At 41.8% G+C, this 11,353-nt stretch overlaps 1 protein-coding gene across 2 annotated transcripts; it reads left to right on the forward strand.

The window, feature by feature from the left end:
- Positions 1-27: 27 nt before the first annotated feature.
- nebl (nebulette) lies at positions 28-11,353 on the forward strand. Of its 2 annotated transcripts, XM_035800658.2 has the most exons (7): positions 28-420; positions 542-636; positions 1,152-1,236; positions 6,472-6,579; positions 8,579-8,753; positions 9,208-9,302; positions 9,757-11,353. In XM_035800658.2, exons 1-7 carry the CDS (start codon positions 352-354, stop codon positions 9,931-9,933), a joined length of 804 nt encoding a protein of 267 aa, XP_035656551.1. In that variant the 5' UTR covers positions 28-351; the 3' UTR covers positions 9,934-11,353. The 2 variants fall into 2 exon arrangements, with proteins under 2 accessions (XP_035656551.1, XP_035656552.1); XM_035800659.1 differs by lacking the exons at positions 9,208-9,302; positions 9,757-11,353 and adding an exon at positions 8,918-9,196.

Raw genomic sequence — 11,353 nt, forward strand, 5'->3', positions numbered from 1 at the left:
GGGGTTGAGTAAGTACCTAATGAAGGAGGCGAAAGTACAGAATAGGCAATTTTTTTATTGGGCTATTTAAATTTACAGTATACTATTTATCTTTTAAAAATAAAAAAATAAAATGTATAGGCATGTAGTCCGACCTGAATCATCGTACATCATGAAATTTGGCAGGTTTCAAGTGTGATTCAGAGGTAGTCTAGGCAGGGGGGAAATGTTATTATGTCCACCTCCCTCCCTACCGAGGCAGTGCTTTGATAATCCTCCAAGAGTCAACACCCACACTGCTACACAGCCTGTGTTTTACTGTGTTCGTACTCATTATCTTTTGAGTTTTGAAGTCAGACTAATTTGGTGAATATGAATCCTCATTGTGCGCGCTGTGGGAAAATTGTTTATGCCACAGAGAAAGTCAACTGCCTGGATAAGGTGAGACCTACTGAACTGTCTGTGTTGTTGTTTTGTCATTTTACCTCTGAACGTACTAATGGGTGTCTTATTCTTTTGAGATATCTGATGGTTTTGCCTTTGTATTGACACTCTTGTGCAGTATTGGCACAAAGGATGTTTCCACTGTGAGGTCTGCAGGATGACTCTCAACATGAAGAACTACAAAGGCTATGAAAAGAAGCCCTACTGTAATTCGTGAGTCGTTTTGTTCCCTTTGCCTCCAAATGGTATTTCCCTACTGAATTTTCACCAACTGCTGTCTGTGAGAAACCCTCTACGTACTTCTGTGCTGTATTGTAGTTTGAATAGGTGTATTCTATTCGGGTCATTTGAATAATGTTGTTGGTAAATATTACAGGTGTAATTGATTTACCCTAAAGTCGGTTTCCCAGACCCAGATTAAGGAACTAGTGTTGTCTGCAAACGGTTTGTTGCTCCCACAAGTGAAACTTTACAGAGCTTTTTTAATGATAAATGGTCTTAATTAACGATGTTTCAACCAAGATGTTCTTCCTCTGTCGCTTTGTTGTTAGGCTAAAAATCACTTGTGTGGGAGCCGAAAACAGTGCACGGATTCACTCATTAACCACTGTCCTTATAGAATAAAATACAATCAAATCACTTTAATTTTGAAGTAAATTCAGTTGTGGCAACTCGGATAAGATTTAAAGATATAGTAAACATATAACATATGTATAACATCCTTGCAGGCACTATCCAAAGCAGTCATTCACCATTGTTGCAGATACTCCTGAGAACCTTCGACTGAGACAGCAAAGTGAGCTTCAGAGTCAGGTATGCAGGATACACACCGTTGCCGTTTGAACCATCATTCACTTTTACATTTTAAATCTGTTTGCCAAGAAATATGACTATCAAAAACAATTATGACGCATAAAGTTGTTTTTCAATCAATATATTAATTCAAATATAGTCGTGGAGTGGATTGAATGGAGGGGAGTGAAACTACGCAGTTTAATTTGCCTGCACATGTAACAAGGTGTGACGTTATGGGGGTGTATTCATTGGTGCACACTGTAGCTTAATGGGTTGCAACAAAAGGTAAACAAGCATTTCTTATTGGGAAAATGCAGGTAGGTCCTGTTCCGTTTGCTTCCGATTTGAAAACAGCCCAGGATGAGGGGGAAATGTGCTAGCGCTCAACTCTGCTGGCTGCTGAAGGATCCCCCTGGCTTCTCCACCTGCCCATGCACTTTGTGCTGCCGTGCACCTGCCGTCTCACTCTTGAGGGTTCCTGGCACTGTTCCCTACTCAAGACACACTTCCACTCTGCTTGACAAAAGCTGACCTCTAGATATTTTACGTGGAAGGTTTCCCGTTCCTTCTATGGAGACAGCGCTTTATGTAACGGTGTCAAGAAGCATATTTAGAGCATCTGGATTCTGACTAACAGAGCATTTAATCAATAAGGTTGACTTGTGTATCTATTGAATCTGTCTAGGGGACAATGCCCTTTAAATACCCTGACGCAATCTGCCACTCTCTTGGTAAACGGCTGAGAGATACGCCTGGAGCAATGTAACCACTCTCAAATGTATAGACAGAGCTATGGGATGCTCAAACTGACCATCCATGACATCAACATTATAGTTTTAACAATGCGTTGAGGCTATACAGTATTTGTTTACAAATACATTGTTTTCAAAGAATGGCTTAAAACAAGCTTATATTTGGGGATTTTGATGGGGTATGATAATTCAACTAAGCTCATGAGGCATTTTTAAGTTATTCTTCCAGAATAAATTGGTATATACAGTACATTGGGAAAGTATTCAGACCCCTTGTATTTTTCCACATTTTGTTACGTTACAGCCTTATTCTAAAATGGATTAAAACTACACATAATACCCCATAATGACAATGTGAAAACCAGGTTTTTAGAAAAAAAATGTAATACTGTATTCAGACCCTTTGCTATAAGACTGGAAATTGAGTTCAGGTGCATCCTGTTTCCATTGATCATGCTCAAGATGTTTCTTCAAGTTGGAGTCCACCTGTGGTAAATTCAAATGATTGGATATAATTTGGAAAGGAACACACCTCTCTATATAAGGTCCCACAGTTGACAGTGCATGTCAGAGCAAAAACCAGGCCATGAGGTCGTAGAGCTCAGAGCATTGAAGGTCTCCAAGAACACAGTGACCTCCATTAAATGGAAGATGTTTTGAACCACCAAGACTCTTCCTAGACCTGGCCAAATTGAGTAATCGGGGGAGAAGGGCCTTGGTCCTTCTCCCCCGAGGTGACCAAGAACCCAATGGTCACTCTGCCAGAGCTCCAGAGTTCCGCTGTGGAGATGGGAGAACCTTACAGAAGGACAACCATCTCTGCAGCACTCCACCAATCAGGACGTTATGGTAGAGTGGCCAGACGCAAACCACTCCTCAGTAAAAGACACATGACACATGACATGACTCTTTGGCCTGAATGCCAAGCGTCACGTCTGGAGGAAACCTGGCACCATCCCTAAGGTGAAGCAAGGTGATGGCACATCATGCTGTGGGGATGTTTTTCAGCAGCAGGGAATGGGAGACTAGTCAGGATCGAGGGAAAGATGAACGGAGCAAATTACAGAGAGAGATCCTTGATGAAAACCTACTCCAGAGCGCCCAGGACCTCAGACTAGGGAAAAGGTTCCCCTTTCAACAGGACAATGACCCGAAGCACACAGCCAAGACAACGCAGGAGTGGCTTCGGGACAAGTCTCCGAATGTCCTTGAGTGGCCCAGCCAGAGCCCGGACTTGAACCCAATCAAACGTCTCTGGAGAGACCTGAAAATAGCTGTGCCATGACGCTCTCCATCCGACCTTACTTACTTACCTACTTTATTGTCCCGATGGGGAAATTTCGTTGCAGTATCATATACACGTTTTAAAGTGTTGTTTAAATACCGCAGAAAACAAATTTACAATACAACATTTCATAAGTTACAATAGAAAGAGCCTGCTGTTATTATTAGGTCGATAGGAACATTAGCCTGAGCTGTTAAGGAGGGATATCACACCTGACGCAAATTATTGTCTAGTTGTGTTTTTCCTGCCAGAGGGGAGTAGTTCAAAGTCCTGGTACAGGGGGTGGCTTGGGTCTAAAATAATTTTGTGAGCCTTGTTGAGGGCCCTGATCTTAAAGATCCCATCCAAGCCTGTCTGTTTGACTCCAAGTACCTTGCTTGCTGTGGTGATTATCCTTCTCAGCATATTTTACTGGCTGACAGAGTTTGAGAGGATCTGTAGAGAGGAATAGTAGAAACTCCCCAAATACTGGTGTGCCAAGCTTGTTGCGTCAACATAATCACTGCCAAAGGTGCTTCAACAAAATACTGAGTAAAGGGTTTGAATACATATGTGTGATGTTTTATAAATGTGTTTAAAAACAGGTTTTTACTTTGTCATTATGGGTTATTGTGTGTAGATTGATGAGGGAAAAAACAATTTAATCAATTTGAGTATGGCTGTAATGTAGAGAAGGTCAAGGGGTCTGAATACTTTCCGAATGCACTGTATACTGAACAGAAATATAAACACAAAAATGTCAACGATTTTACTGAGTTACAGTTCATATAAGGAAATCAATCAATTGAAATACATTCATTAGGCCCTAATCTATGGATTTCACATTGCTGGGCAGGGCCGCAGACATGGTTGGGCCTGGGAGGGCATAGGCCCATCCACTGGGGAGCCAGCCAATCAGAATGAGTTTTTCCTCCCAAAGGGGTTTTATTACAGACAAATTTCATCAGCTGTCTGGGTGGCTGGTCTCAGACGATCCCACAGGCAAAGAAGCTGGATGTGGAGGTCCGTGGCAATATGTTGTGTGACAACACTGCACATTTTTAGAGTGGGCTTTTATTGTCTCCAGCACAAGGTGCACCTGTATAATGATCATTCTGTTTAATCAGCTTCGTGCTATGCCACACTTGTAATGTGGTTAGATTATCTTGGCAAAGAAGTAACGCTCACTAACATGGATGTAAACAAATTTGTGCGTTAACATTTTTTGAGAAATAAGCTTTCTGTGGATAAGGAACATTTCTGGGATGTTTTATTTCAGCTCATGGAACATGGGACCAACACTCTACATGTTGCGTTTTAGATTTTTGTTCAGTATAGAATTAATTTAAAAGTCCAAAAATGCCCATTTCCGTTTTGACATGTACTGGAAGGGCATGGTGCGCTGTGTAGGGAGAAGGCATGCTCTGATGAAGCACTTTCTCTGGAGATGTACTTTGATATAATTCCCATTCAACCCTTTACCCTTGTGGGAATTGGCCTAGGGCTGAATTAAAAGGTTTGTTTACGGAAGAGATATGAAACGTGTGAAAGGGAACACTTTGGAGATGGTTGAGGACACAACAGTTCACCAGACACAAGACTGAATCAATGTTGATTTGATGTGCATTTGACATTTACTGTACTTTTTGACAACAAAATCTGAAAACTCTTGTTTACATTCTGTAACATAAGAATATGGGTGCAGCATAAGACACAATGACAAGGGTTTGGGTGAGAGGACTAACTGGTATCTCAAAGTGGCCACACACCTCTCCAAAATGACAAGGACTAACTGGTATCTCAAAGTGGCCACACACCTCTCCAAAATGACAAGGGTTTGGGTGAGAGGACTAACTGGTATCTCAAAGTGGCCACACACCTCTCCAAAATGTGCACAGTTCCTAAGCCATTTCAATGCACAAGAGTCTTCTACTAAACTCGTTTAAAAAAGAAAAGTCCTCTCATTGCCCTCCGATCACTGGTCCGTTCTGTCTCCCTGTAGACCTGTCTTAGGGATCTCACATTACGGACATTGCAATTTTTTGCCCTGACCACATCTGCAGTCCTCATGCCTAAAGCACATTCAAGCAGATGAGCAGGGACCCTGGGCATCTTTCTTTTGGTGTTTTTCAGAGTCAGTATAAAGGCCTCTTTAGTGTCCTAAGTTTTCATAACTGTGACCCGAATTGCCTACCGTCTGTAAGCTGTTCGTGTCTTAACGACCGTTCCACAGGTGCATGTTCATTAATTGTTTATGGTTCATTAATTGTTTATGGTTCATTGAACAAGCATGGGAAACAGTGTTTAAACCCTTTACAATGCAGATCTGTTAAGTTATTTGGATTTTTACGAATTATCTTAGAAAGACAGGGTCCTGAAAAAGGGACGTTTCTTTTTTTGCTGAGTCAATAAGGTGCTTTTTGGAGCTCTCCTAGCTGTGCCATTGAGGAACTACAGGAACAAACTTTTAGCCTAGTTGTTTAGTTTGAAAAACAACCCTGCCAATCACAGGATCATTATTGTTGTTTACAGCTGTCAGTCAAAACCCATACAGCGCTGTGAAGGGCAGAGACTGAGCTCTGAGGTCATTTATAGGGTGTTACTTAGGACAGCCACTGCGTTCCAATTTAGGCACTTATCTGCCATTTTCAACCTGTATACCTTTATTTTATTTAACTAGGCAAGTCAGTTAAGAACAAATTCTTATTTTCAATGACTGCCTAGGAACAGTGGGTTAACTGCCTGTTCAGGATTTGTACCTTGTCAGCTCGGGGATTCGAACTTGCAACCTTTCGGTTACTAGTCCAACGCTCTAACCACTAGGCTACCCTGCCGCCACGAGTGTAAAGGACTACGGAAATGTACATAAATTACAGTAAATGAACAGCATGTATTCGTGCTTTTCTAGATTTAGGACAACAAAGCGTTGAATTACGGCCATAGTCTCTCTTGGCATTGATTTTGGAGACTGCTTGGTTGAATAATAGTATAATTAATGGCCTTTGCCTAGGCTTGTTGCAATCTACTGAAGTGCGTTAACCTAAAGCTTTTGGAAAATACTTGTTACCAAGTGTGCCTATGGACTGGGATACTGGAGTTCGAGACAAGGGGTGTTGCACTGTCATTGTTTGATAGAATACCTTTATAATTGACTTTCCATCCAAGAGTATAATAACTGTTTACTGCTTGGTTGCATACATTTTACAGCTAACCGCTCAAGCTCTCCCCAATCTGCAGGTGAAGTACAAGAAAGACTTTGAGGAGAGCAAAGGACGAGGCTTCAAATTTGTGCTGGACACTCCTGAGCTGCAGAGACTACGACGAGCCCAGGATCAGATCAGTAATGTAGGTTCAAGTGTCTCTTTGCCCCATCCACCGGAGGGAGGAAATGAGTTGGGAGCTATACGCACAGAGCCTTCAGAAAGTATTCATACCCCTCGACATATGCCACATTTTGTTGTGTTACAGCCAGATTTCAAAAGGGTTTACATTTATAAATGTTTCCCTCCCATCTACACACAATACCCCATAATGACTAAGTGAAAACATGTATTTAGGCATTTTTGCAAAAAATAAATAAATACAGAAATATCTCATTTACGTAAGAACTCACACCTCTTGAGTCAATACCTTAGAATCACCTTTGGCAATGATTACAGCTTTGAGTCTTTCTGGGTAAGTCAGAGCTTTGCACGCCTGGAAATTTGCACATTCTTAAAATTATTCAAGATCTGTCAAGATGGTTGTTGGTCATTGCTAGACAGCCATTTCCAAGTCTTGCCATACTGTAGATTTTCAAGTCAAAATTGTAATTGTAACATTCAATGTTGTCTTGGTAAGCAACTCCAGTGTATATTTGGCCTTGTGTTTTAGGTTATTGGGCTTCTGAGTGGCACAGCGGTCTAAGGCACTGCATCTCAATGCTAGTGGCATCACTATAGACCCTGGTTCAATTCCAGGCTGTATCACAACCGGCTGTGATTGGGAGTCCCATAGGGCGGCGCACAATTGGCCTAGCGTCGTCCGGTTTAGACCGTCGTTGTAAATAAGAATTTGTTCTTAACTGATTTGCCTAGTTAAATAAATAACAAATATATTGTCCTGCTGAAAGGTGAATTTGTCTCCCAGTGTCTGTTGGAAAGCTGACTGAACCAGGTTTTACTGTAGGATTTTGCCTTTGCCTCGCTCTATTCTGTTTATTTTTATTATGCCGATGACGAGCATACCCATAACATGATTCAGCCACCACCATGCTTGAAAATATGAAGAGTGGTACTCAGTGATATGTTATGTTGGATTTGCCCCAAACGCAACGCTTTGTATTCAGGAAGTGAAGTTAATTTCTTTGCCACATATTTTTTGCAGTTTTACATTAGTGCCTTTTTAAAAACAGAATGCATGTTTTGGAATATGTTTTATTCTGTACAGGCTTCCTTCTTTTCACTCTGTCATTTAGGTTAGTATTGTGGAGTAACTAGAATGTTTTTCATTCATCCTCCATTTTCTCTGATCACACAGCCATTAAACTCTGTAACTGTTTCCTTGCTCTCCGGCAACTGAGTTAGGAAGAACACACGTATCTTTGTAGTGACTGGGTGTATTGATACACCATCCAAAGTGCAATTAATAACCTCAACATGCTCAAATGGATATTCGCTTCTTTTTTACCCATCTCCCAATAGTTTCCCTCCTTTGCAAGGCATTGGAAACTTTGCCTTTGGTTGAATCTGTTTGAAATTCACTGCTCAACTGAGGGAACTTACAATTATCTGTATGTGTACAGAGATTATGTAGTCATTAAAAAAATCATGGTAAAAACTTATTGCACACAGTGAGTCCCATGCAACTTGTGACTTGTTATGCACATTTTTCATCCTGAATTTATTTACGCTTTTCATAAAAGGGTTTGAAAACTTATCGTATTGACTCAAGACATTCCAGCTTTTCATTTTTAATTAATTTGTGAAAATGTCAAACACAATTCCACTTTGACATTATGGGGTATCGTGTGTAGGCCAGTGACAACAAAAGAAATCACCAGAAACACAAAATGTGGAAAAGGTCAAGGGGTCAAATGCCTTCTGGAGGCGATGTAGTAGGCTGGGGTGGGTTTTTTTTAACCCACATGCACAAAAGTAGTTAGAAACAGTTTACTTAGGAAATATGTTGTCTGGATCCACACATGTCTGTTTCCTAAAAACAAAATGTGCATATTTAGCTGATGCATAATCTGACTGTTTCACATAGTAATTGAAGTAGTTTCCTATTATACCATTTAAAAAAAATAAGATTAACCTGGTTAATTTAATGTATCCTCATGTAAACTTGTCTGTGTCTCTTGCAGGTGAAATACCACAAGGACTTTGAGCTGATGGGCCCACAAGGAGTCACACGTGGTGTTCATGCACCTTACCTTGTGCGTGGCCAGCTGCGGCAAAACGTCCGAACAGAAAATACAGGGCACAAGGGTGTGCACCAGTACATAGTGGAGATGGCCCGGAGGCCTGGTGTCATCGTAGGTGGGTTTTAATCTTGTATAGACATTTTATTTTTGATGTCTTGAGTCTTGGTCCTGGTCTGGGTTTTTTATTTTTTTATTTTCTGTAAGCAGGAAGTTGGCCTGCTATTTATGATGAGGTCATAATCCTGAGTCTAACTTTATATTTCATCTTTATTCATGCAGGGTGGAATCCCATTGAGTCCAAGGTCTCTTTTACAAGGGAGCCCTTCAACCATACCACATTTTTAAGTTGTCTTACTTGGGTTCAAATTGTTCATGTTGAATCAGTAACAAACAAAATATTCACGTTTCCTTGATATTTGTAGCCGCAGCAGCAGCCAACAGTTAGATAGCCATCAAAATTGGGTTAGTCTTAGCATGCTGCTGGATAATGGAGTCAGCCCCGTGTTTAGGCAACAACTGAACCAATAGTGTTTGTACTGTAACAGACTGTCTGCGGTGTGTCTTTGCAGCTCCTGTGCTGCCAGGCGCGTACTGCCCCAGTGGACACGTCCAGGGGCACAGCTACATGCACCAGACCAGTATGCACTCCTTACGGTCTCTGCAGGTGAATTAATCTAGTAGCCATTTATCTAGCAATCAATCAAGTCTGTGACAGGCATCAGGGATACAAAAAGATTGTTTGCTCTTGACAATAGAAATCAGCATCATGCATCCGAATAAATATCCTTTCACACTTGATGAGCCAGACCAAACTGTACTGGGCAAGCATGGTTACGCATAAACAATAGTTGCTGGAACCATTCTGGAAAGGTTCATCTGAAAATAAAATTTCCAAGCCAGCCCAGTACAGGTTGTGTTGGCCCCAATAGTGTGAGTCTGGTCAAACATAGCCTACTGTTTCAGTTGATGTGTTTTTGCACCCCGACTGGTGAGAGTCCCCAATTGGCACCCTTTTCCCTATTTAGTGCACTACTTTGGTCAAAAGTAGTGCAATATTAGGGAATAAAGTGCCATTTGGGATGTAGCTGTTGTCTCACCTTGGTGCTGTCTTGCCACAGAGTGTGTACAGAGCCCTCTACGATTACGTGAGCCAAGACACGGATGAGGTGTCGTTTCGGGACGGTGACATCATCCACAGCGTGCAGCCCATTGATGGGGGTTGGGTGTACGGCACGGTGCAAAGGACTGGCAGGTCTGGGATGCTCCCTGGTAACTACATAGAGGGTCTCCACTAAGGCTTACCAAACTAACTCGAGGCCTGGAACACATTCAAGTTGTACAACAGTTTGTCTGCACAAAAATAATTAAAGGCCTCGATTCAATCAGATCGAGCGTAAACCCTCATTGGCCAACATCCGCATAGTGTATAACTGCGGGTATAAGATGACAAATCGGTGAGCGGCTGCTTTTGTGTCACCAACCACTCCTTTTCTTATTATCCCTACCGCGGTAGAAAATGTAGGCTATCAATTATAGAAATATTGACAGGGGCTAATGCATGTTTTTATGTTCGTTTTGATGGGGCGATTTATAGCCTATCAGTCTAGTCAAGGTGTAGCTAGAACATCACACATTCAAGTGTTTGAACTTGTAACATGATATAAAGTTGGGTGTGGTTTCATTGCATCAAATGTCAGTGTCCAGCGCCTCACGACCGGCGCAGGGGTCTAAGGCACTGCATCACAGTGCTAGCTGTCCCACTAGAGATTCTGGGTTCGATTCATGGAGACCCATGGGGCGGTGCACAATTGGCCCAGCGTCGTCCGGATTAGGGGAGGGTTTAGCCACTAGCGACTCCTGTGGTTGGCTGGGCACGCTGACACGGTCGCCAGGTGTACGGTGTTTCCTCTGACACGTTGGTGCGGCTGGCTTCCGGGTTAAGTGGGCATTGTGTCAAGAAGCAGTGCGGCTTGGTTGGGTTGTGTTTCGCAGGACACATGGCTCTCGACCTTCGCCTCTCCCTCATCCGTACGGGAGTTGCAGCGATGAGACAAGACTAACTACCAATTGGATACCATGAAATTGGGGAGAAAACATGTCAGCGTCCGCGATAAGGTAACACAAGGAGCCGCTTGTGGGTTTGACAGCTCCAACGCCACACCACCACCAAAATGACCGCTATGCGGATGTTGGTTTCGCTAATGATAGAATCTAGCCCAACAGTAGTTGTACAACCTGAGTGTATACTGGGTCTGACTGAGAGCATTATGTAGATAAGATGCACCATCGAAGCCTCTGTATGGTGAGGATTTCCATCAGAATATACAAGTGGTAATAGCAATTGAAATAATGTTTTTGGAAATGTATGAACAAGTACAGAATTTGAATCTTTACATGTTTAAAAATTAATGTAACTGTCATTTGTGTGCTTATAGTATATAACATGTTCTATTCACGGCAGTGTGTGCACTACAAAGTATGTTAACAATTTGAGTGTTCCATCTTCAAATCTAAAGTTGTAAACATGACAATTCCAGTACGTAATGTCAAGCTACTTACTGTATGCAACCTGTCACTTGCACGTCCGTCTTCAATTCAAAAGGTTTGCAGATAAATGTTAAAAAAAAAAAAAGTTAAATAAATGTATTAACATGAAGTATTTTCTTGTTTAATAGTTTCCATACCTTAAAATAAATGAAAGATGACTGGCTGCAA

This window comes from Oncorhynchus keta, chromosome 23 (genome assembly GCF_023373465.1).
Source record: "Oncorhynchus keta strain PuntledgeMale-10-30-2019 chromosome 23, Oket_V2, whole genome shotgun sequence".
Classification (NCBI taxonomy): Eukaryota; Metazoa; Chordata; class Actinopteri; order Salmoniformes; family Salmonidae; genus Oncorhynchus; species Oncorhynchus keta.